The 27,824-nt window shown below is 40.1% G+C and overlaps 1 protein-coding gene across 2 annotated transcripts in view; it reads right to left on the bottom strand.

The window, feature by feature from the left end:
* Window positions 1-27,824, bottom strand: part of LOC126404152 (phospholipid-transporting ATPase ABCA1-like) — a 209,821-nt gene that overhangs the window by 173,309 nt on the left and 8,688 nt on the right. For both annotated transcript variants that reach the window (XM_050067165.1, XM_050067166.1), the window contains exons 3-10: window positions 22,376-22,469; window positions 21,577-21,718; window positions 21,307-21,434; window positions 19,016-19,143; window positions 17,025-17,222; window positions 14,037-14,111; window positions 13,747-13,918; window positions 449-588 (exon numbers count right to left, since the gene is read on the bottom strand). In XM_050067165.1, coding sequence (XP_049923122.1) covers window positions 449-588; window positions 13,747-13,918; window positions 14,037-14,111; window positions 17,025-17,222; window positions 19,016-19,143; window positions 21,307-21,434; window positions 21,577-21,718; window positions 22,376-22,469 — 1,077 coding nt within the window. The remainder of the gene's footprint in view (window positions 1-448; window positions 589-13,746; window positions 13,919-14,036; window positions 14,112-17,024; window positions 17,223-19,015; window positions 19,144-21,306; window positions 21,435-21,576; window positions 21,719-22,375; window positions 22,470-27,824) is intronic.

The raw sequence follows: 27,824 nt of genomic DNA, 5'->3' as shown, positions 1-27,824 counted from the left end.
TGGTGAAAAGGGCCCCCTGCGCCAGCACCGGGCCACTCGCTGTGAAGTCGGCAGATTTTGCTCACACTCATTATGTATTCTCGATGCAAAATCCTCACTGCCTGCCTGTTGTTTGTTTTGCTCATGCAGTTATCAAAATGATGCTAATATCTGGGAGAAATGTCATGTCATGAAAATGCATTACATTCACCACATTCTACGAACAGGCCTCCTGACTAACTATTGTAATATTTTTATTTTCTTCCCCAGGTGGTAACTTTGTGTGACATCCAGTGTTTTTTTCATTCCCCCACTGTGGGCTTCTTCGCATTCTTCACACAAACCCCCAGAAAGTGTTTTTAGCTTTTTCTGAACTTGCTCCTATCACACAGCTATATGAGCAAGATATTCAGCTACTTTTCAAGTGCATGAAGTCTGTGTGCATGTAAATATGTTAGGGTTTTCTTACCTCTTTCACCACGAGGCGAACAGCGGGTGTATCAGGTGTGTAGAGGACTTTCCCTTGCAATAACGGCTTGAATGTGCTCCAAATGTAGCGCAGACCAGGTGTGCTCTCCAGGGTGTCGACAAGAGTCTGACAAAAAGCATCTATAGAGCAGAGGAGAGGGGAGAAGACAGGGAAAGTCAAGCCAACACCGAGAAAATACCACGAAAATCTTCCGAACCCTGTGTTCATACCGTACATCTGCTCTTTCCTGGGACGGGAGGGAAGAGGAAAAATAAGCTGTTTGATCTGTATGAAATCATAGAATTTGCAGGACCCAAGTAGCAAACATGATAAATATTGCACATGAGCTTGAAATCCTTATGTGGCTATCATAAAAACCCTCACAATACTTCTTCTCAAACTACAGTGAACAAATATAACCACAGCATGAAATCAAGCCTACATTTGGACATTTCATCTCATATGTATAACTAAACCAGGCATATTTGTTTTAAATTATTTAGAGACCTCCACTGTATCCTCAGACAGGCATATCATATTACTGATATGGCATGTTAATAATACTTACTTAATCAAAGTTTGCATGTTTTCCCGTGAATAGTGTTGAGAAAATCATATTACACAAGGAAAAATAAGAAAACTAATAGATTTGTATATATCTATTAATAGTCAAAGAAACAAACATCACATAGACTGTATACACTGTAACTAGGGATGCATGCAATTAGTCGACTAGTCAATCACACGTTGCTACCCTTGCTAGTCAGTGCCGGAATTACTAATAAATAAAACTTATTATTAGAATTATTATTAGTTTTATATTAATTATCAGGCATGTTTACTGAGGATTACTTTCTGAAAGAATGTTGTTTTCAATAATGTTGTTTGTTAGCTTTTATTTAGTGAGTTGTTGTCATGTTTTTTGTAGGATAATGTGCAATGTTCATAATTCACAGTGCAAAATGACACATTTCAGCAGCATTTTAATTGGATTTGGTGACTGAAAAATGTGATTAACAATTTCAAATGGCTCTAATAATATATGCAATATTTTTTCAGACAATGTTTAACCGTGTAGATTAAAGCTACTCTTACCTTTCTTGCATTTCACACAGCACTTAGAAAAAATTTGAACATCCACAACTCCCACCTCCCTCCAAAGTCCCATCCCCCTCCTCCTACAACTCCACCTCCCTCCAAAGGCCTACTCCCCCCTCCTCCATTATGTCCTCATTACGTCTATAGCCCCTTTTACACCGGCAGATTTTCCGCGAATGTTGGGCCGTTCTGCCGGCAAGCTGCGAGCGTTTAGACACACAGAGCCAGATTGGCGAGTGGATCCGAGGTGCCCAATTTTCCGCCTCGTAGGGTAGACATATTGGCGGAACTTTTTTGGTTTAAACAGAACGACGCGGCCTTCCACCACGGGAGGGGCTGTTGATGACTTGTGGGAGGAGCTGTTGATGACGCCGCACGTGCGACCCACTGGCTGTGGATAAACAGGAAACAGCTGATAGCAGGAATGAGCAGCTAGTACTAGTAGCAGGAGGGAAACGCAAACCTGACAGACACTACAGTAAAGATGAGCAACTGGGGAGCCAAAGAATTGCGCGCCCTCCTTGTCCTCGCAAATGAAGAGGCCATTAACCGTCAAATAGTTAGATACATGGAAGAGGAGAGCGAGTGTAACGTTACAACCAAGACAGTCAAAGGCAACCCCGGAGTTTTAAAACTCAACCGGAGTCGGTGATGACTGATGAGTTTTAGAATAAGGTTACGCAAAGGTGTTTAGCGAGCAGTTACGTCAGTCGGAGGCCTCCATGTGGGGAAGACAGACAGGACGCTCGACCGATTGGCCAGAGTGTTCTTAGAACCATATGAGAATGGTACAATTATGAATTTTTATCTCTGGTGGAATTCACTTACATTATAGTGTGCTATCAGCTTATTAATAGCATTTTAACCTAAACAAAGAAAAGCGTAAAATTTCCAGAAAGCTAAGTGTCGCTTTAAATTGTGCTCGATTGTGACTTGTGTTTTCTGAGTGTTTCTTTCTTTTAAACTAGTTGACTCGTCTAAGTTTAAACATCTGTTTACACATCAGGGAAATTAGTCTTTAGGGAACATCCCTAACAGTAACACACAAAGTACCAGTAACATTTGAAATAACTTAAATAAAAGCACTGGAAAGTAGACCGCGCCCAAAGCTCATACTGCAGGAGCAGTATTGATACAAACACTGCACTTCAGAATGGACAGCTATGACTTCCTACTGCTACTGATAACTGATAACACTATTAAAATAAGATTCTTGTTCTATTTTGCTACCGCTATCATGGATAGTACGTGTTTTGTTTCTGTTTGTTTGTTTGTGCAATTATCGCTTTGCAGCAGTGTTACAGGTACTTTGATCCAACTGACAGCAGCACCTGTCACTTTCATATAACATTTCAGAGTGAAGCTGTTCTATATTTAGTTAATTGAGAAAAAAAATCTAATTACTTGTTTTATAGAGACATGTGAGAGGACTGACAATGACTTTGTAGTTCACTAAGTTAACACAACATACATACAACATCTAAACTGTGTCTTCTTCTTAAAGAATTACTCATAAGAAAGCCTTTGCGGATGGTTAATGCTTGTTCTGGTTTTACTGCTGCGTTTCTATTTTATATTTTCTTTTACTTCAAGTTATTTTTGTCCTCCGGGTGTTCTGTGTTTTTAATGTTTCCCTTTATATGTGTATATTCCTTTGCCTCTATGTTATTAATCATTTTAAACTACTTCGAATTTGTTACAAGCTTCATAAATAAAGTTTAATATCATCTCTGTGATTAGGGAGAGATGGGGGGGGGGTCTGGATATGTTTTCTAAGACACTGCTGATATTGCAACTCAACACATACAAAAACCTCCTAAATCAACTTAAACACTTACCAAAAAACAATATTTTGTTTGTTGAAATGCAATAATGTCAACTGCAGACACATCAGGATACATTTTTGCTTTTAAATTAGAGAGAAACCTTTGAGTTTTTGCAGTCATGGCAGCATCAAACAACTGTAACCTGTAGTTTGAATACAAAGAAAATCATAAAGTGTACCTAGAATTTAAATCTCACGCAATTATATCTTTGGATGAAGGTTGTTTTCTTATAGTTTGTTGTTAATAAGAAAGCTTACTATCTAATTGTTGCTGTTAAATCACACCATTGCTGCTTCTTTCATACATTAGCAAGACTTTCCTGAATCTCCTCCCTGAGTTTATAATAGGAAAAGCTCTTATGACGTGGATATTGTGTCGTTTACTGGTACTTAATTACGCATCGGCGGCCACAAAGTTGCAAAGTGGATGCTGGTACAAAAAAAAGTTTGAGATTATTACTTAAAAAACACACACACACACACACACACACACACAGGCAGAGAAAAACACAAGTCAAGAGTTCAGACCTGAGTATATAAAGAAAAGCTTCTATGGAGCAGAGGGAAAAAGTCAATATGCTCAGCAGCAGTGCGATCATTACTAATTTAACTTATCTGCCAACGTGAATATTGCCAGGTTGGGAGAGTGCTGAATAGGTTACACGAGGACCTGCACTGCAAAGAATGGAGCCTGAAGTAGCTTGTGCTCGGACTGTGCCTGCCCCTTGTTGTAACTGAAATGTGTGCCTCCTGCTGCTGCTGCCGTCATTAGTCATTAGTCATACTTCTACTGTTATTATACACATATGACTATTGTCACACANNTGTGATTTGTGATATTGGGCTTTATAAATAAAATTGATTGATTGATTGCAGTGAGGTAGTTCATCAGACGATTGATCAATCCGGTGTGTCGTCTGCCAGTCAATATAACTGTGTGCCTTTTTGATCTCTTGCNAGCCCTGTGAGGCAAATTGTGATTTGTGATATTGGGCTTTATAAATAAAATTGATTGATTGATTGATTGCAGTGAGGTAGTTCATCAGACAATTGATCAATCCGGTGTGTCGTCTGCCAGTCAATATAACTGTGTGCCTTTTTGATCTCTTGCTGACTGTCCCTTTTGATCAGACACCTGTCATTACATCAGTGATTTTTCCCCAGTCCTTTTTTTGTGTTTCCCCAGTCGAGACCACAACATCAGTTCTCCACTCCTTCTCATCTCACCAGGGTGACCATTTCCTCCATCAGGGAGATTTTAGCGGCCATTTTCAGTGCAATTAAATGTTAGCCTTTCTGCCCACTGGCCATCTTTACCAGGTGCTCCTGGGAGGTCTGTGTGTGGGCAGCTAATGGCCACCCCTTAGTCTGAGTCTGGCCAGCTGTTCCCTCCACAGACTGCACAGATGCCACTTCCTGCAAGCATAACACTTGAAAGAAAATGTGTGTGATACACAGCTAAGCAGCTCTCTGCTGTTAGGTATCTCTTGGAAAAAAAAGACCGATTTAAGATGTTTGGTATCTAAGAAAAAGACCTTTCATTATTTATTGGAGAGAATTTTATAGTATACGTCTATACAGTAAGAAGAAAGTGCTTAGATTTCTGATGGAATAAGACGCCAAAATGGACCGATAAGATGACTGCGAAGGATTGAACACAAGAGGTGAGAGTAGACCGATTGCCTTTGAGCAGTCGCTCCCAATCTGGAGGTCTAAATCCGTGTTGGAGTGCCAAAGTAAAATGGTGGGTTACAAAATTATAAAGAGCTGAAAAAGAAACATTTATATAATTCTATTTAACAAAATAAAAAATATATTTTTTACAGTTTCTCTTCGGTTTTTGCTTCTTCTTGTGAATTATAGGACACTTAACACTACAGGCCTTGGACAAAACCAATGTAAAAACGAAAAATGACACTTTGGTCAACTTGCTTATAACTCATATTTGCTTTAAAGAAGATAAACTGGAAGGTGTTTTGACCAGCAATGGTTCTAGGGAGGAATGTTTTATCAAGCGGTTTAAGGTTTGATGCTATTCCGATGAAGGACAGTGGCAGCGACGTGAAAATAAACTCGGCAATCCAACAAAGGAAGCAAAGAAAAACACTGTTGCCTTGCAAACATGGATGTATACAATGCAGAAGGATTCAGCTTTGCAAGACCTCAAGGATACATACAACACGTTTTGGAAAGAAACTCTGAATATAAACTTGTTTGTTTACAGGAAAAGTCCACAGGGTGCCTTTAAGGTGAGGTCAATGCTTTCCAGTTGCATTTTCACCGTTTTACAGAGGTAGTGTCTGCAGTCGAGCATACTGCATATACAAATCGGATATGTTATAACCTGTTACAGCCAGTGTACCAATGAAGGAAAATGAAGTAAACACTATTCAACACAACTACTTTAAAGCTGGGTGTGATGAACTCCTGAAATTGTTAATCACTTCAACCTCTGTCTCATCATCCAATCTAGAAGAATGCCAGAGGTATTCTCTGTGCAAGGAGACATCTATATCTATATCTATAGACCCTTTTACTGTTAGTGAACAGTATGTGTTTTTTTGGTGGGCGGGGCTTAGCAAGGGGCAAAACAATTCTCCACAGACATAAGTCACCGCTAGCTAGCAAGTTTGGCTTGTTTTAGACAATGGAGGAAGATGATACGAGTGGGTGCAGGAATGCACTCTGGCACAAGCTGGACCATTCGTGAATTTGGAGCGCTGTCGGAATGCACCATTCAGTTATCCAGAGCACACTCTGGACACTCCGTCTGGGGAAACGGAGCAGCAGAGCGCCGAGTGGAGTGAATGTGTGATTCACTCAACTGTTTGTTAATGTATATAGAAATAAATGCTCCGTTTCTTCGATCAACAGGGCTTTCATTTTAGTGTAGAGAGACTGACTTTGCCAACACACCATGTTCAGTCACTCAAGAGAGTGTTACCTGAACAAGTAACCACTGACCAATGGGGCCAGACTGGCCAAACTGTACGCCCTCACTCAGTGGATGCATGATTTGACAGGATTGCTGAAGGTGGGATTGCCGGCTTTGTGGTTGATTACTATGCTAGTGATACAAAGCAGGACGACTCTTGAACAGCTTCCTCCAGTCTGTTATGCTATCGAAGCTAAAGTCAGCTAATGCCCTAAAAAGTTAGCGTTACAAAGAAATCAAATATTCCTCTTAATACCTCACCAAATTTGGATTAGGTGTACATGATAATAGCATCCCTACTACATTATGTACTTAATATGTAACTTAATATGAAGTGTACACTGCACATGCGAGCATTTTGTGATGCAAAGGCCTTTGGAGAGTACCTGTGCCTATACAGTAGCTCTGTTATGAGGTGTGTGTCCCTAGCATTTTGCCCTAAATGAGCTGGGACCGAGCTACATTGCATACTCCCTTGTAAACTATTTGCCTCCAGGAATACTGCACTCACCTGCTGCTGGTTTACTGTAGGTTCCCAGCAACAGCCGGAAGACGACTGGGGATAAAGCCTTTGTCAATTACACCCCAAAGCTATGGAGCATGCTATCTATAGATATCAGGGAAGCTAGCTCGCTATATTTTTTAAAAAGAAACCTAGAAAGATATCTACTCGCTTTAGCCTTTAACTAGCTCTGACTTGCCTGATACAGGTCTGAAACTCTTTCATTTTACGCTTCCAGCTGCTGTAACTCTTTTAAAATGTACTATCTAACTTGATTTTAAGATTTATGGTTTTACAATTCTCATGATTTAATTTTTTCTTATTTATTTCATCTTGTGATTTTTTTAAATGATTTGAAGATTTATGGTTTTGCTATGATAAGCAGGTGGTGGATTTGACGGAAAAAGACTGAGGTGAGTTCTATCTGATCCACAGTGCCACAACTGGGTGGTAGATTCTGAGGCAGCTGTGGGTTGTGCCCTGCACAGACAATACCCGCAGTGAGAAGACGTTCTGAGGTAATCTGAAAGACGCTTATTTCAGTTATTCAGTGTCTGCTGGTGAGTCCGTGAAAGTTGGTTATTACAGGCTTTGATTGTTAATGATGTCAGAAAGCCTTAAAGGTGACACAAGAAGAAATACTATATGACATTTCGATTAATAGGATCTCAAATCACCACCACTTTTACATGACAATTGTTGAATCACGTAATCCTTGTTTTAAAACGGGTTTTAAATGTCTCTTTATATTGAATTGCCTTGTTTGTCTGTTTTATGTTCAAGCACTCAGTGTTGATAATGCCCTTTTTGTAAAGGCCTTTGTGCTGCATTTGTTGTATGAAAGCTGCAACAGTTTATTATTCTTATTGTTACTTTATTCTTGATTGTTGGTGATGGTGTTGTGGAGCACTTTGTTGATAAATGTCTGTCTTAAACTGTAATGTCTTTTGTTGTGGTTGTATTTGTCTGACAGTTGCCACGGACACAAAGAGAGACTCCAGACGGATATATAATAAAGAAACAAACAAGCAAGCAAACAAACAAACAAATGGACCTGGACCAACATGCTCAGGCCAATTACAAAACACAAAGAATAAAGACTTCCAGTCAACAATGAGGCATGAAAATAGATGGCAGCAACAAACACATATCAGTCAAACATTTGTATCATTTCTGATGTTTTGTGTGCTAAAGAGACCATCAGATTACAGAGGTTAGACGTTCACAGAGCTACGGGCTGTGTAGCTCTTTTTGACAACAGATCTTTACTTTTTTACAAAACAGCAGTATGAAAGAACAAGAGGATCTGTTCTTTACACCAGGTTTAGCCACAGTCAAATAATTGCTTGGAGCCTCAAGTCAGCCCCTCAACTTACCTGGCAAATTTAATCAATTTGAGTTGCACCCTGGAGATGGGCTCAATTCAGCGCTACGGCGAGACAGCGCCGTACACACACTGCGAATGCTGGCGCTGTGCACACACTGTCTCACACATGCAATCACATGCACACACGTGGACGTGCGTGCACACAAAGAGAAGGATATTACTCCTGGTTCACATTACTCATATTTCAGGCATTTCATGCAACGCACAATAAGAGGCACACAAACATGTACACACTCAGACATACACACACACACATATACACTAAGTCTAAAGTGAACTGCCCTATGCATCAATCAGGCAGAAGTGATTTCTTACAAGCAGTACAAATCAAGTGCTGTCTTACAGCATTCCAACAGAAAGTCAAATAAGCTTGAATAAATGTCATTGAAGTCACTCTCTCACAAGAGACAGAGAGGCTGCTTTGACATTCAGTAGTATAAGACGAGCCTCTCTAAGTCCACGATAGTCAGGTAGTCTGCCTTCACTGGCTCCAGTATAAAGTACATTAAAAGGATGTACTTAAAACTAGAAATAAAGGGTACCAATTACTAATTATTCAAAGAGAGGCCCATGGGCAAATACTCAGAGGATGACAGTACGAGTCTCGAGATAATTAGGAAATGTTACGCGCAATGTCAGGGAAAATCACACCAGTGAAAATAGGACAATGTTTAAATCAAAGAGGAAAGATTATTTTGACAGATCAACAGAAGATGTGTTATTTTGAAAGGTGGATGTTTCCTGTGGGTGCAAAAAATACCTCACATTAAAATCAAGACTCCGCAGCAAATACAAAGTTTCACTTTGAGAGTGGTTTGAGGTTAAATCAAATTACCAGCTTTACAGGCATGTCGAAGAGCTTGAACTGTTTTGCCTGTTTCTTTTTCTATATGACATTAAAGAGGCATGTAATCACTTCTTATTTGTGCTAATCTACTGGGCAAATTTTTGAAAATGGTAACAATTTAAAATTACTGTTGTGGAAGAACAGTTAGCACCCTGACTGTTCTGTGTAATGACTCAGACGTTCTCCTTTGCTGTCAACGATTAATTGGGAAGGGAACGTCGCTGGGCCATTAACAAAACATCAGGGTTGGCCTTTATTGTTGCTATTCCGCTATTCCTTTGAGTGTACTTTTACTTGTATAAAGGACTTGTAATTGGCCATTATGCAGACACGCTGCATATTCCAGATTAATTTAAGTGTACATAGACCAACAGAATGAAATGCCATGGCAAATCCAAAACAGCTATTAGCATGCTAACAGAGATGTTAGTGCTTATTTTGTATGGATGATACAATGTATTTGCTAATTTGCACTGACACAAGCATGCAATTCTACTTTGCAGTGTTACTTTATTCCCAGGGAATAGAGGCTTCTTATTAAAATCTAATTTTGTGCAGTTGTCTCCAAAGAAAAGGCATTTAATGAAACAGGAATGCGTGGTCTCTAATGAGCACGAGGCAGCGAGAAGTTACGCTCAAGATCTAATTCTCAAGGATTTTATGGGACAAACACATTGAGTGATTTTCAAAGCTGTCCCCGCCACCACCTACAACAGTTGTGCTACTTTTATTTACTTCTTTCATCTTGTAGAGTGACAGACAAGTGATTTATTTGTACATCACCGGGAAGAAAATGTGCAGACAATCTTTTTGGAAAGAATCTGATTAGTTCTTTTCTCAATTATCTCTGCTTGACTACATATTGTATTCCCCAATACTTTATTTTGTCCATTAAGAATAAGTACTGCACTGCACCAACATATGTTTAAGAATCTACATATTTAATGGTCCAGTGTGTTTAGAGAGAATTAGAGGGATACAGTGGCAGAAATTGAATATAATGATGTTTTCTTTGGTGTATAATCACCTGAAAATAAGACGCATGGTGCTTTCATTACCTTAGAATAAGGTAAACTCGTCCACCAAGTCTGCCATGTGGCACTGCCATGTTTCTACAGTAGCCCAGAACGGACAAATCAAACACTGGCGTTAGATGGGGCTGATTGCGTTTTCACATTGGCCACCCTAGTTATCAGCCCCTCCACAAGGAGCTGAGCAGCTCTGGAGAAACACTATTTTATTCTGTGTTTTTACCAGATAAAATCACTGGGTCCGTTAGTTTTGGAGAGAAAGAAACCTCTGTAAATATTTCAGCTCCCAGTAAAAACCTCCTGAACAATGAACACTGGAAGAATTCTAACTGGGAGTTCATGCTTGGCACATGGGAAAGGTTTCAGCTGGTTACAATCTGCAATCCTTAGCCCTAGATGCCACTACAACCCTCTAAATCTTACACACTGGCCCTTTGAATACGGATAATGTACATATTATGCTGTATACATCACAATATATTTATGTCTTTAAATGTTTGCTCCATTGAGGTTTCATTTTCATTGGACTGCTTCCAGTCAAGAAAGTGAGGCAGGTTTCAAGAGAGCACATTCAAAGAGTTCATTTCATTATATTTGCTGAAGTAGAGCAGACAACTTTACTTTGGGATTATTTATGCAGTTACAACAAACAGAAATGCTTATCCCCATGTGGAAAAAAGTTGCCATCCCTTTAATGACTAAAAATAGAATCAGGTGCACTTAAACAGGTGCAAATGATAAAAAGTCTTAGACGGTCCACAATACATCAAGATCAGACTCACAGTCAGGACTCATTTTAAACTTTCAGGTGTGGAATAATCCCGAGGGCTCTTCAAGTCCCAGAGATAAAAATACAAAACAGATATTCTACAAATATAGAAAGATTCAGACTGCTGCCAATTTCAACCCATTGAATAACTCCAAAAAGCCTTAACGAGTTGTAGAAAATCCAGAGTAACACCAATGATATACGGGCATCTCTGTGCACGGTTACAATCAAAGTACCAACTGTAACACAAATTTGATCCACATGGCAGCTCAGAAAGGTTTGCCAGACAACACTTGGGCTAGGAACACCACTACTATGACAATGCCTCCTGTACCAAATCAGATAATTGGTAAAATGAAGGAGGAATGCCTTACAGCCTCCGGCCCTGACCAGCAGGCCCCAGGACACATTGTGTCACATGCATTGCTGACACACCTCACAGTGTGAAACAGCAGTGGGGAAGGACCGTCTCTAATTTTGATGGGAAACAGTGCCTAGGATGTACTGTACCTGGCTGTTACCATGAGTTAACACAACGAGCAACGTGGTAAACAAGTAACCTTTTGTCTGTTACAGAACTGACTCTCAAAAATAACAATCATACTTTATGCATGTACAGTACGCCCTATTATACTTTGATATGGAGTTCTTAACCACTTGACAAATTCACGCAGCAGAAAAACACTTTGAAGCAGTGTGTGCTGGGTTAGATCAAAGGCTGATTCATATCAGTACTCCATCTGCCATCCACAAATGCTTGTAGAATCTATCGTCCTTCTTTTATTAATTGAATCCTTGCAGCCACAAGAACACTCATTCACTTACAACCATACTGCAGGTGGGTGGTGCGGTCCAGAGTTTCAAAAGCAGGGTGAAAACACCACAGATTCTTCCAATGTGGCTACTTGATATACATCTTTCATAAGCAGCACCAGGGTGCTGCAACACACACCACTCTGGCTGGCTAAAGCTGTGGGGGATCCTCTGCACCCTGTTGCTCAAGAGTGTGGGAGACAATGACATCTTAGGGGTGCACTGGACCCAGCAAATTAGACAGCTCCAGGACATCACTGACATTACCAAACTCCATCAAGACTGCCCTTTACCCAAAATCCTGACAAACTGAGCCTGGTTCAGCTAAATCAATACAGCACTGGGGAAGTACATGCTGACAGTATGGCTTCCATAGTTGTATTTCCTCGCTGAATACCAGTTTAGAACTCAAAAAAGTGTTTTAGTGACACCATCTGTCCTCCGTGGGAAGTTTGGGTTGCCATATGTTCTTATTTAGGATGTTATATATTTGCGCCTTGTGCCTGCACCATCCAGACAACAACATCAATTTCCACTAGGGATAAGTTGCTCTGGACTTTTCCTCTCCATGAAGAAAGCATCATTATGTCAGGGTGGGGAGTGACTGCACAGCTTTTAAATGGAATGAGGAGAGCTGATTTGATTGGCCACGATTGATGCCAGCCCCTGACACAGCTGCCGATAATGTATTCCTAATCCAACCCAGTTTTCAGCTCTGGCACAGGTGCCAACTGTGCCACAGGTGCCTGTTCCTGCCTGTGCACGAGTAGTCACATCCTGTGCGTCCTGCACAGTTGAGTGTGCCGTGTACCATGCACTACCAATTATGAAAATAGGAGCCATTGGATTTTTTTCACCTGCATGCAGATTTTGAATACAGGGAATACTGGGGTTTGCATTGAGTTTGCATTGAGAACACATCTAACCCTAACAGATGCCTACGACACCTTGCTGGACTGATCATCCAGGGTTTGACATAACTCACAGTCCGATGGCCAGGGGCTAGTGAAAGTTATTCCCGGCAAGTTGATCTGCCAATCATTAGTCCATCTGTGTGGCTCAGCTGCAGCTGATCTAGAGATTCAACCCCTCACCTATTTGTTCAGTGTGCTGTGCACAGTTTTCAGCAAAAACAGACGGTTAAACTGACCTATTGAAAGGCATGCAGACGTTACATGAGCAATTGTACACTTAGCACAGTGCATTTAACATATCCAAAGAGGACCTGTATGTGATCACCACAATGACCCAGCAGTGCTTCTACTCCATTGTCTTCACAGCAGCATTACACCTTTCACTGCAGTTTTAACGTCTATGTCTGCAGGATACATCACAGACATGAATAAAATATAAACATTTATTTTTAACTTTACACTTTTCTATTTCAAATTAAAAGCCCTCTAGCTTTTCTGTGGACAGAATCCCTTCATTTGTAACAAAAAAAGTATTATTATTATTATTATTTATTATTTACAACTGAACACACTTCTTAACCTTTTCTGTCTAAAATAAATATACATGATATTTATAATGAAATTAAATCACGAAAAACAGCAACTGTGGTTTGTTTTGCGCAGTTGTACATCAACATTACATATCAATAACTAAATGACCAATCAAAGGACAAGGGAACTTCACTGTTGCACATATTATGTGTAATAAAACACCAAATTGTATAAAAAAGTTATCTTCATTTTTGGCTGCCGGGCTGGTGAATATACAAGGGGCCAATAAAACTGCAGCTCCGGAGCAAGGCTGTCAAAACACCACAATTCTGACAAGACACTGTTTTTAAAGGAGAGAAAAACTTTAATTCGATTTAATTAGTCATGCCATCCTCTGCCACCTACGGATCGAGCATAATTCCCAGTCCTTCCCTTTTTTCCAAATGCAACACAGTTAAGCTCTAAGCCTCTGGCTCAAAGTTACCAGAAATCTGCTGCCATGTTGTGAAACCCTGCATCACTGGTTTCTAAAAAAAAATGTCCATGACTACATACAGTGCTGTAAAGCTAAAATGTAGATAGATGATTAAGACAGGAGTACTTTGTGACAACCTTTCTTTACAAAGGAGATTCCTGCAGCACTTACCAGAACTGTTGCCCATAGACTCTGACTTCCTGTTTGCTCTCAGTCTATCTGAGTGTGAACTGGCGTTAGGTTCCTCTCCACACAGTAGCATATTGACACTGCCAAACATGTCCTTTCGGAAATCCAGTGAACTAGCAGCCTTAAAGTTTGTGGAGTTTTGCAACCTGGCCATCTGGAAACAAGAACGTCAAAGTCAGGTACTTTAAAAAAAGAAAAACAGGAAAAAGCCATATGATAGAGTATAAATATGTAATCATGTCTCCTGTATATGACACAGTAGCCACACTAACCTCCTCAATCACTGGTAATGCGTCTTGGGTGGTTTTCCTCAACAGTGTGGCTGTGTCCATCAAACCTGTAGGTACCTAAAGGAGGGTGGTTGTTGGTTTATTGAACAATAATGTAGCTATGACATGATGGCCAAAACTTTGCATTTTAAAAGTTTTCTCTCTTTTCAAACTATGCTGTGAAAAATACAATATTGTACTGCATTGTATTGTTTTGAGGATCTCAACCTGTAAATTGTATCCTAACATCATCATCTTTGGCACTGGTTAATAAAAGTTGCATTAAAATGACAAGTGTTACTATGTGTTACGGTGACATTCTGAAGGTACACAGTATGGGTCCAATTACAAGAACTAAATGGCGTGCCCTTTTAACCATTGTCATTTTCATGCATCAAGTGTCAAGTAAAGGCTGGACCAGGAGTGCCTGTATTGTTTTTCAGCAAATAATATGACAAAGCTTAGAAACATATGCAGGACATACAGTAGGTCCAGAAGGACAAGGAGTGGGTAAACCAGGAGGCTGAGAGAGGTAAAAAATAAAACTCTTTTCACAAATACAAGGCCAATCAAGCATATTTTGGACAACAGCCTAGTTATTGATTGAGCTCTGAGTGCATTCATTTACAGATCACTTTTACTCCCCGAGTGTGTAGAGCAGACATTACGGAAAAGACTTGGTAAGAAAGCACAAAAGTCTCAGACAATTCTGAGCAAAACAGCTGAAAATCACCAATCAATTGAAGCAGAGATTTCAGTAATGTCACATTAGGGGATAGATAAAGTGAACCATAGCACAAAAACAGATTTCTCAAGCTCATTTGTTGAATTCAATTTTCACTGCACTTTGCCAGACTTGAGTCTTTGGTGGTCGTGTGTATTTCTTTTGCTAAGCAGGTAAGCTGATTAGAAAAATCATTCTACGAGAACGTCATAACCATGGATATTTTAAGTGGTACAAAAAGCTAATGAACTACACAGGAGATTATGCGGACAAAGACAGACTAAAAATGATGCCACATAGCTTAAATGCTTTTTGTTTCCCATATTCCCTGTGCATTATGTTCTGAAATGATTTCTAGAAACCCAAACCAAGTTGTGGAACCATTGTCTAAATCACCCTCTGCCACGGACTACCTCAGCGATAAACCCTGACTTCTTCCCTTGTCCTTTTCTTTATGTTGTTGTTGCTATCACAATCATTCAGCCAACGTCAAGCTTTAAGTTTGAAGGCTTGATGTTCTTTTCCATCCATTTGCTTGCGGTGCTCAAGAGCCTTTGCACCATATCTTGTCTGGGCTTTCTTTTTCTTTTTTTTTCTCCCTGTGTCTGAAAATGCCTGTGGGCTTAAATTGTTCAAATGCGCTCTCCTACGAACTTCCTGCCTTATCACTTATTTATTGGATTTGCTGTCCCATATATTTTCTCTCAAAGATAAACTCAAAGAAAAGTGCTGGCTTTCATCATCCCAAAGGGAACTCGGAGATTTAAAAGGAATTCAACAAAACATTGGTTCTAATAAATAATTCCCACCTGATTGGATGCATTCTAGTAAAATCACTGGAAGACACGGAGGTGCATATGACAATGACAGTTTTAAAAGCCTAGACGCTGAGGGACAGCAAATGATTTCTCACTCAAAATGGGAGAAATGAAAATACATTAAGATAATGGTGCAGTAATAACATGTTGCCTGTAGGTTTCGCCTTAAAGTGGATGCATTAGCAAGTTTTAACTTTAAAAGCCGTTTCTTCATCTCTCTAAGTCAATTGTGTGGCACTGAAAATTATTGTCTTTGAATTCAATTTACTGCAAGCCATGTGAGAATTACAGTTAGAATAGGCAATGTTCCCAAGATATGTTTAAATTGTATTAAGGTGTGGAGTTTCATCTGACAGTATGTAATTGACAGAATATACATGCTGAAAATAACCTTGTGCAGCCATGTTTACCTTGTCTTATATATCTCTCAATTTAGTTAATCTATCATAACTCCTGTACAGGAAATGCCAGAAAAGGGCTTGAGAGCAGAGTTTGGCAAAAAAAAAAAAACCTGCTACACTGCTTGGCATTTCATTTTTGCTTAGGCGCAAGAGTCGCAATATCACAGCCAATAATTTAAGATCTGACCATCAATTTGAGCAACAACAGGCAGCCTATATAGCTGAATCTTGTGGCTTAAAATGGTTTGCTTAGCAATTCAGAACCCTGTAAAAACCCTATAACATAAATAATAACATTTTAACAAAATCATGTCACAAAGCACAGTGTTCAGGACTACCTGTTACCGTGTATGCTAGCAAGACCAAATCTTTTGTATATTATTGGACGAACATAGCACTGAGCTGTTCAGGAGCTTCCACTGACTCTGCAGGTAATGACATAACGTGACCAAAAATTCAAATAAAACTCAAATCTGTACATAATCAAATCTTTGTCTGCTTCTTGAAACCAATGTCAATCAATGTTCGGAGGCTATACAGGGCTGTGACGTGTGCCAGTCAGTAGTGCACAATGAAAGTTGACAGTGCATCTCCTAGCAACACCAGCTCACAAATGTAAGTCACAGGAAATGTCTTCCAAGAGGCCTGAATCTTAGATGCTTTTCACACAAACATGTCCAATAACAATTTTGTTCAACAGCTGACGCATCAAATGCATCCTTCCAAGTTGTGCCTGAGTTATACCTGTGGTGGCTGAGTTTCAAATTTACATTTTTAATGCCACCTTCATCAGCACAGACAGAGCACTTTGTAAGGATGCGAGATTTGGGTGACCTTGCCCAGCAGGAATAAGGGCTCCTACTACAGTGTCTCCGTCAGGCCAATTAATGTAAACACACCTCCTGAATGCACTCACTCTCCAACTTCTGTCAAAATTAAACTAACTGCGACCAAGTTACTCTGCAAAACTCCTTCAAGTCTCATCAAAGTCAAATCAGACTGGTTGTGAGATCTGTTAGTGGCCTGGGCGACAGCGAGAAAACCTCACCCCAGAAAGCACTTTCCTCACGTCCAGGTTCTGCAGGAGCACTCGCCGGGCGTTAATCAGCTGCTGTGGATTGCGGGAGCAGCTGACATTTTGAAAAGCCTCCTTTTCAGCCTGGCTGCTAAATTGGACATACTCATCCAGATCTGTCCCCTCACAAAGGATGCTCTTCAGGTTGCCTGGCCTCGGGATGCCCATCATCTGAAAAATATTACTAACTTTGGTGGAAGTTCACAAACAACAGAACTTTGCATCTGACCATATTTTATGTATTCATGTGTTGTGTCCTTCGGGTTGTTGTGCAGGCAGATCATTTGCCAAATCCTATTTAAAAATCAGACATGCAATAGTGTTTTCATTTTAATTGAGCTTGTTTTTCTTACATTGCCCTCTAAAATATACTCTACATGTGCACAAACATCCACAAGGACACTTAAAACAACAGTAAGAATATAACAGACACGAACATTAACACCCACACACAGAGAGTTTGTATCCCACCAGAGAGTATACAGTGACACCAAGCAAGACAGGATACATGGGTTGAAGATAGAGGATGGCTCATGAACTGTACTAGGAACTTTTCATTCTAGACACATACTACATTTTGCATCAGAGCACAGTGCAACCATCACAATGCCTCATACACAGTAGGGATCTTTTAATCAGTGCACATTGTATTTAAGCATCCTTGTCAATGTCAGAGAAACATAATTACCTTCTTGCAGCTCATCTGATATTACTCCGTACATACCACGGTATCAATTGGGGAGCATTTAGAGACAAGACAGTCTTATTGCTGTTGTGAGTTCATTTCATTGCAAATTAGCTACTGTAGGAAGCTTCAAATGACTTTTTTGTCAAGCAAATGCTTGAATTTGCTTTGATTATGACTGTCAAGACATGGAGTGCCAGAGGCAGTTCTTGGCCGGGACATTGTACATTTTAAATGCTCAAGCACAACAGTCTGGGCATATTGGGTCTTTTGAACATGTTGGTGACATTTATACTATTTTATTTACAGAGGGAGGTGGAATATCATGTTTCAAAGCAGCTGGGAGTCTTATTGGAGCCATGTAACCGGTTAGGCCTGGGCGATATGGAGAACATCTAATACCACAATATTTTAGACTGATACCAATGTGATTTCTGATAATTATTAATCAGTAATGTAAATATAATTACTCAGTGGGTAAAGGCAAATAATAGAACAGCTAAGACAGTCTGGTAAGTTCAGGAAAATTACGTCCCTTTACTGTAATGCAGCCTGTAAAACCAGAAAAAGACAACACTTCCAATATTAGGATATCCTAAATCTAAGTGCCCTACGAGTGTCTGTCGCCCCTTGTTTTTGTGGTGTGTCTTGAAACATTGGCACTAGTCGATCTTTGTTGGCCTGTTTTTTGGCCAATTCAGCATGTTGAATTGGTGTCAGAGACAGCTGAGCCCCTCAGTGAATGAAATCACTCTGGCTCAGTGGACGAGAAGAGAAACAGAAGTCGACTAAAGTCAAGAGGGCATTAGATCAAACTTGTTGTAGGTAAGATATTTTTTTAAGCCACTGAACTCTGTAGCAGAAATGGCTCATAATTGTTTGTGTTACTGTTTGCTAGCACATGACAAATACGCTTTGTTCTTTCAACATCGGGTTGCGTTGTTTATGTGCCAACTGTCTAACTAGCGTCTTGAATCCATCCAGTCTTTCAGTTTACCTTTTTCAATGATGAATACAGACTACTGCTGCCTGCTGGTGTGGAGAGTCATCTCCTTTTACCCAGGTGCAGAAGGTACGTGCTAGTTAGTTGCTGGTTGTAGTCTTTGCAGTGTGTTCAAGTGCAAATTTCTTTTCGAGGCACAGGCAACATGAGCCTTCATGCCACTAGTTCTTTGATGTCGATTTGGTGTGTCCTGGCCTTAAGGCAGTATCTCCAGTCTCATATCATAATATCAATATATTGCCCAGCCCAACAAGCAGGATAGCAAATGATACTCACTGGACTGAGTTTAATCTCAGCATTCATGAGGCTTTGGACCACTTCTGGTGGCACTGACAAATTTGCTCTCAGATACGTGGAGAAAGTCTCATTGTCTCTTAGAATATTCCTCAGGATCACTGGTTGAGCTGAAACATAAAGATGGAGAATCATCATTTTTGCAGAACAGAAATTGATACACGGCAAAATCAAGGACACAATAAATACAGTGCACAGTTGTGTACTTAATGTTCACATATGTGATGCTGACAACAGGTCAGAGATGGGAAACGTAAAGGGGAATGTATGTGCTTGTTTTTAACCTGAGTCTTATTTTCATAGTTTTATCTTTGTTTTAGCCATAAATCCTCCTCGCTCGCCATCTGCACTGCAGATATTTTGCAGCCAACCCTGCAGCCTTTCTGTCTCTGCCTCCCTTCTTTGTCTGTCCTCCTGCATTTGATTCCCACACTGCTGCTCACAAATATGGTGTTCACAGGTGATACCTGTGTCATCTGCCCTAATGAACACCTATGCCAACCATGTAGGAGAACCTGTTGTGCAACTAATAGGACAGCAGCTCTTCTACTGCACTGGAAGATCAGCCTAATCAAAGCACTAGATGATTTATTCCATTGTTGAAAGGAAAAGGTTAAAGCTAAAGCCCACATCTTCAAAATTACTGCAGTGCAGCTGCTGGGAAATATGATATTATCCTAACTGATAGAAACAATGGTCAAATCAACGAAAATAAAACCAAAACTAAAAAGACGCCCTTCCCTTCCCTTCTCATGTGTGCATGTTACTGAAAAAAAGGAAAAGAAGAATTTTGAATTCTTGATAGCATTCTGATTTGGTTTTGTTTAAAAGTTACTTCAAGTGGCATGATGAATTTGAGTTTAAATTATGCTAGACGACTGCTGCAATTAAATCCTTCATTGGTGCAAGTAGGGGTTGAACACTTGAGTTGAACGAGCATGTGAGAGGAGACACGTTGTTGCTAAACATGTACCAGACTGTTAACCAGCCATTTTCTCCTGATTAGCTGCCCACAGATAGTCGGGATTTAAAGGAGCAGACTTCAGAACCAATCGTCTGTTCATTGTTACTCCCTCACAACGCCTTAGCATAGCAGGGATCCTGCTAAAGTATATTCACACATATGCACATACTGTATCTATTCAACATGTGTTTTCTTCTCTCTGGGTCTCCAGCACGTGCTGTTGAGATGATGAAGGGGTTACGTAATTTAATTAGATTAGCCTTTTTGTGTAATACATGCAAGTCAGTCAATTATCAAGATGAGGCGAGCAAGTGACTTATACTGGGTTATTCAAGGTTCAATTAAGATAAATGGGTAAAAATAACAATCATTCAGCATTGTCTGAAATTAATTATGCTGTTTGACGCACTGCTTACGCTCCGTACAACACCTCCTGATTCCTACTAAACACATATCATTATGCCCCTCGTGACTGCAGGAGCATCCGGGAGGGTGAAAAGGGTTAGATCGTGGGGAAGTAGAACAGGATCTGGACTATTCCTGAACACCGTTGCCTTTCTGATTGAAGTGACCACCTGAGTCTTTTAATCAACCCTTGGTGATAACGAAAAAAAAGAGGACAACACAATCACCTTTGCCATCCTGGTCTTTTGATAGTACTCCATTCCCCATTCTTGTTAATGACCTTTTGTGCTCTCGCCTCCGACAGCGAATCCCATTAATTATGCCCAGGCTTAGATCTTTGATGGATTTAATCTTGTATATTACAAGCCAGCGACCCCAAAATGCAAATGGCCCACGAGCCGTTTGTTGAACAGCGGTCCCCCCCCCCCCCCCCTTTGTCTCTTTGCAAATTAGGTGCCGTATGAAAATCTGAATATCATCAGGCTAAATGAGCCTAATGCAAAGCAGCAACTTATCAAGACAAACGATCTGTCAGTCTGCACGGCAAATTGCATCATAAATAATCACGCGCCATTGTTTTTGAGGGATAAAGGGGAATAACAAATCCTCCAACTTGTCATCCATATGAGAGGGATACTTTCTTTGATGGAGAGTACTTAACAAAGACGTCGCAGAGTGATTGTTGCTGAGGCTGAGTATTTTCTATACCTATTACTTTATGAACTATTACTCAGTAGAAATAAAACTTGTGTATCAAGAGAGACCAATCCACACTTTAACCCTGTTGCTTTTCACCAAATTTAATAATCGTGTTTTACAACAACCTTGAAATGAGGTCCTTTCACAAATAGTGCTATTGTCTTAAGGTCAGTGCATCAAGTACTTGGTATTCAAATTCTCTTACCATTATCAAGGTTAGATTGTGACAGGGCTGAGTCCCACTGTTCGAGGTCATCTGCCAGCAGCTGTGCCTTGCTGAGAATAGATCTGTTCACCAGGAGGGTTTGCAGCTCTATCAACATCCCAGCAATTCTGGTTTAACAGAAAGATAACAAAGATCATGTTACATTTTTGATAAAATCTTAAATCATAGCCAAAATATTCTGCTTCATCCTAATGTGTAATGTTTTAGAAGACAGGTTTAGTTTTCTGTATAATACATCCCAGTACTTACACGGAGTTGTTGAAGTTGTTGACTTGGCCTGGTGTCTCCCCCGGCGTTGGATAGTTCAAACAGGGATTGTTGATGTTACACATCATACCTTGCAGCCAGGGCAGCATGCCAGCCGATGGCATGGCTTTATTTGGGTAGTGGCCTAAAGGAATAGAGATGCATTCTCACAGTATGCATTTACCCAGCTGCATGTCTTACACACTGTTGTTTGGATATATAGCTGTAGTGATGTCAAAACAGAGGTCAGGATTTTTATATTCTTGCTACATCACTATATTTTCCTCTACATTTTGATACGTACATTAGCTTTGAGTTCTGAGTTGTTATGAAGGCACACTGAGGAGTTGTTCTATAGCTTCAAATCCAATCCAAGTTTATTTATATAGCACATTTCCGACACAAAAGCAATCCAAAGTGTTTTACGTAAGCATAAACATGCAAAACAAACAAAACGGAAAATGATACAATTCATAAAAAACAAGACAAAACAAACACAAACAAACAAAAACAGTAGATTTAAAGGATTTAAGAGGCAGCATCTTTAAGTGACCTCAGGGAAAAGCAGTGGCAAACAGAAAAGTTTTAAGCCTCAATTTTAAAAGAACAAAGGGTTAGGGCAAGTGCTCAGGAAGTGTAATCCAGATCTGTGGCGCATAATAACTGAAAGCGGCTTCTACATGTTTGGTTCTGACCCTGGGGACGGTGAGCAAGCCTGCCCCAGATGATCTAAAAGCTCTGGATGGCTCGTAACAATCATGACATGATGTGAAATAGAGTATAACACTGGGCTTGTACTTACATTGGCCTTTATAAACTGGCTTATTGGTGGACCGCACCCACACCAGTATGAAGAAGAGAAACAGAGGCCATACCAACTCGACGACCAGCCGCACCTGCACAAAAGATAGTCTTATTTTCATATGGTGATTTGTTTATGAAATACATCTTTTCAACATATAATGGCTCACATCATTTGCGTTGTTTTCTCATAAGTTAAAAATGTGACATCACCCATAAAGTCTGAGCAAATCTTAAAGGCAAATTAAAAAAAAAAAGGTTCTGCAGCTGAGATACTGTTTATGTTTGACTGAAATTACGTCATGAGGCTGCATGTATCCATGTGAGTGTTTACAACATAACTGCACATGCCACTGCCCATATGTTTTGCTGTTAGTCCTGCTTTTTACTCTAAGCCCTCACTGGATTGAGAGAGAAACCTCTGCCTGTGACTCCCCAAGCCGAAGCTATCACACACTCCCTATCATCTCCTCGACACATTTAATCCTCTTCTGGATGAAGAGTACCAACCACTACAACCACTTCAATACCTGCCAGCAGGTAGCGCCCCATTTGACATACCAGGCTTTTATTTCAACCTCGGGGAATGGGTGAAGAGAGAAACCAACAAAGCACAAATTGATGACCTCAAGGTTTTACTCCTTCACTGGGTTGTTTCTCATATTTTTCTCCCCTCAGTTGGCCTTGAGGGATATTCTAGAGACAAAGTACCAAGACCTTAGAGTTTCTGAATCACCTTGGGTTATTGCAGGTTTAAGATTCCACATTTACCAAACACACCCACATGCTTGTTTTTACCATTTCTGTCACTGTGGAAACAGCCGAGTAATGTAGTTTCTTTATACATAAGTCAAGGTAGCGTGCGCTTCTGAAAGCTGGGGTGTAGCGTTTGTACAACGCTAGATTTCACTTCATAATTCAGCAGGAAGTAATATCTCGCAGCAGATGACTTCCAATGAGATTTCACGATGCTGCAGATCATCCTCCCTTGACTCTTCAACCCCACACCCTCTGCCATCTAGGCTTTTACGCATCCCTAGACACCCCCTGCCCAGCCCTGCACTCACCCACCGAGCCCTCTCTGCTAACCTCAGCTGACCTGGTCTGCCTGCACGGCACGCTCATCCCTCTCAGCATCTCTGTTGGAGTGACCTGCTGAGGGTATATCAACTGGAAAGCTCCAGTCAGCCGATCCCCTGCTCCGGCTATGGTAACATGTTCAGACGTTGTATGTGGTGACGCACATTAGCACAAATAATAAGAGAAGACATCTATACCGAGGTTGCTGTCTTTATAATTAAACTAGAGGGCAGGCAGAGGTGAGAAAAATACAATAATACATACTGCTTGCAATGCCACAGCACCATGGCAACCTTATAAATTAAAGTAAGGTTTCTGCAGCAGAAGAGCGATAAGGGGGGGGGGGGGTTGTACACATTTTTATTTAGTTCAGTTTGGTATATAGGCATATAGTGAATCAGTTTTATAATGTTGTCAATGAATTACAGATGAGAAAACTGCAGAAAATCACATTGCATATATTTCAAAGAAACTAGATAGAATTTCAAATTTGGTCCTTTAATTCCCTGCAGTCTGTGTGTCAGAGAGGATGTAGTTCTGCTGAGAGGGTGAATTATCATAATGTATTCCAAAGAAAAGGCATGGAGAGGGAACACAGAGATCATGGGGACTTTCTCAATGTCTGGCTCCCCAGGCATTTGCCATCGGACACCAGCGTCTTTGTGAATAGATAATCTCCTCCTATGAAATTATGTGAAATACTGGACCATAAAATCAGTTTCATGCCTGTTATAAAATCTTAAAATGCTTGGTGAGGCATTCATATAATTGGTCATTAACCTCCACAAGCCCTCCAGAAGCACCATTGTCCTTGCTAACTCCCACTGGTTTTGTCTAATACCAATATTTCATGTTGACATTGGCCAAATATCCTACATTCAGCGCACAAAACCACCACTGTCGCCTCACATATTCTAGGAAAAAGTAGGTGCGTATTTCTCCCTAACACAAAAGAATACCACCCTGTTCTTTCTGCAGGTTGATAAAATTAACAAGGGGAATGTCTCCCAGATATAAAGTTGTAAAATTGCAAATGACTTTGCCTTGAGTTATTCCAAGAAAGTGTGAAGTTTGATGAAAGCAGATTTTTTTTTGTGAAGATGTCTTTTGTTCTACTCTGGCAACAGGCACACTGCTGTGCTCGAACCCCTAACAAAACAAGTGGGTGGATGCGACTCCTATCATCACCACAAGGGTATAAATCAAAGAACACACTGCAGCTCTTTGTAACAGCTATATCTGCCCCAAAATAACTCATAAGGCTAACTAGATTCCATGACAACTGGCTCTGACCCTTGAAATGCTGCGACACATGGTGTAACTGTTATCTTCCCGCAGCATGTGACCTCTTGGCCAGTGTGGGGGACATCAGAGGCAATAAATTCCACCATGTATCACTGGGTGATCATGTGTAGGCTACTGTCTGTTACAAGAATGAGGAAGTAATGACTTGGGTTAAGGGAACTGGCCGGGGCAAAGGAACAATGCCTAGGAGACTTAAGCCTCAACAGCAGGGTTACATTTTATTTGAAAAGCTTTCTAAATCAGTCAGGTTTGCAGAGGCTTGCATTCGTATAAAGGCAATGCCAATATTATTTATATAGTGCAAGTATTAGTATTTAGACTAAACAATTTTGTCTATTTTCTTGTCTGGTGTACACAAATCAAAAGAGACCCTATCATAAACTAGAAAAGGCTATCTGAAGAAAATTCACAGGTCAAACACCACAAATCGGTTAAAATGTATTGAAATTGTTTAACAAATGTTGCATTGGGGGTTGCCTTTTTAATTGAAGCACTTAAGCGGAAGCAGATGAAGCGTCATTAGAATATAAAGCACTAATGGGGTTTGAAATGTGTTTTCAAGTGTATTTTAATTTAATTTAATTAGCATTTTAATTTTTCATCTCAAATTTAATCCCTGTAGACAGCTGAATTGACAGTTTGAAGCAACACTTGAAGCACGAGCACTAAAAGTAGTTGAATTGTTCGTGTCAGTGTGAAAGATGAAAGCAGTTGAACTGACAGTTGAACTGTTAACAAGTTGAGTGGCAGAGATTCTTCAAAGAAGTATGTTACTACTGGAAAGATTGTCCTTTTATAAAACTGGGCTCTCTAGGCAGTAGAAAGGCAATAGTTTTGATATTGGAGAACAGGGAACAGGAACAGAGGTTGAAAATCCACAACTACCAGAATGCATTGTGCCACCAATAAATGCTCCTGCTGGTAGGTGACATGTGGGCTTGACCATTTTGACATAGGAAATAATACAGTAAATGGTAACAAACGATCTCTGATAACTTTTAAACAGTAAGCTAAAATATGTTTCTGTGGACATTTTATGTAGTAACATAATCTTGGTTCATATTTTAACACAACTGATTAATTTTACTGTTCAATCTCAGTTTTTTAACCTTTGTTTTAACGATACAGGAGACATCTAGCGCAGACATCCTGTTCACAAATTCTCATATTACAGCCAAACAGTGCACTAAAATATGTTTCTGAAGATATTTTGGGCAAGAAATAGGGCTGGGCAATATGGCTTACAAATAGCATTCCAGTAATTTTAGGCTATATCGCGATAAACAATATATATCTCAATATTTTGAAATGTCCTCTAAACTAGTGTAGACCACTAAAATACAAAATTATTTAATGCACTACAGTTACAAGAAAGTTAAATGAGGGAACTGTCATAATAAAGTTTAATAAAGTACAGTTGTAATAAAGTTTGATAAAATACTTTTATAAAATGTTAAATAAAGTACTATTATAATAAAGTTAAATAAAGTATTGTCATAGTTATATATCAAAGTGGAACCACAGGTGCTTTTCTTTTGAAGCTTCCAGTCAACAGTTAGATGTTAGAAGTTAGTACAAAGTTTTAACTGTTGCCGCTACGCCTTTAAACATGAGGATCTATTCACTATGAGCTGGAAACACACTAACTAGCTCTCCATATATTCAATGTATCTGCAGGTCGCACTGGTGCTCCATGGTCGCAAAATGCTACAAAACAGTCGTGGTCTGAAGCTCTGCAGACACACGGTTTGTCTGCTCACACCATCTTGAAACTCATTACGTTAAACTGTTACTGCAGCACGGTTAAACATGAGGATTTATTCACTGTAAGCTGGAAACAAACTAACAGTTATCCGATCCATATATTAACAATATTTGCAACTTGTAGTGGTGCTTCATGGTCACAAAATGTGGCTAAATAGTTGTAGTCTGGAGCCCTGCAGAAACAAAGGCATGTTTTGCCTGCTCACACACTATCGCTCAAGAGAGTCAAGGAGAGAGCAAGAGAATTGAAACGCTGAAACAAGTTTCAGTCCGGTAGCTTAAATGACATGATATTGTTCTGACCATTTTATTTATGTAGTTATGTCTGTAGGCTCGGTGACACAAAGTCAAAGTTGTAATGAAGAGATTAGGGTATTGAAAAATGTGTTCGGGTACGCACTGTTGTGGTATTTTAAATTATAAATGCGGTATTTTCTCCTCACGTTCCTCAGTGCGTGCTTATGTAGAGAGGAGTCCTTGCTTTCTACTTGTTGCAGCGGCGGCTCCGACGACGGAGAAGGCGAATATGGGTCCACCCACCCAATCAATCAAAAAAGCAAGGATCATGGTGTTTTTCATCACCTTGTGTCCGTACTACGCCTGGACAGTGGTCGCCATGTCGAGTATTTCAGGATGCTACGCCTGGACAGTGGTCGCCATGTCGAGTATTTCAGGATGGAGGTTGAAAAAACTGAACAAATATTTATAGACGGACAAGCAACAAAAAAACTGAACAAATATTTATAGACGGACAAGCAACATCATAATTAAACAGGCTTTTATTTTTTTTTATTTATTTTATTTTGAAAATTGGCCAGATTCTCTCATCTTTTCAGTGTCGGACTTCCTGTTTGGTACGATCCGCTCTATCCAGCTTGACAGAAGCGCTCGCGGCTCGCGTGAAAAATAGACCAGACACCGAACTGAAGTGCTGCAGTGCGCGAGCCTCTGCGAGCGCTCTGCTCTGCTCAGCGGCCTGTGTGGACAGTCAGATGGGTTAACATGGGCACCGACTGAAAACTGCCTCCGCTGCTGGGTTGCTGAGTTTACCCAAGTTAATTTACGCATACTGCCCACATTGTTATGACACAAACTGGTTGAAAATAGGCAAAGTATCCCTTTAGTGCCAAAGCTTAAGTGTCAGTTGGTATGTTAAGGAGTGACGGCAGCTGAAACATCAGTTATGATATTTGAGTTTTCAGTTGATAGGTAAATATCAATAACCTTTAAAGGTGCAGGAGAAAGGAGAAAGATACGTGATTGTAGGGTCTCATTCCCAGGTTGTCAGATACTGATGCTTT

The sequence above is a fragment of the Epinephelus moara genome, chromosome 17 (genome assembly GCF_006386435.1).
Source record: "Epinephelus moara isolate mb chromosome 17, YSFRI_EMoa_1.0, whole genome shotgun sequence".
Classification (NCBI taxonomy): domain Eukaryota; kingdom Metazoa; phylum Chordata; class Actinopteri; order Perciformes; family Serranidae; genus Epinephelus; species Epinephelus moara.
The sequence above is the reverse complement of the archived record's forward strand: the minus strand, read 5'-3'. Positions and strand labels throughout refer to the sequence as shown.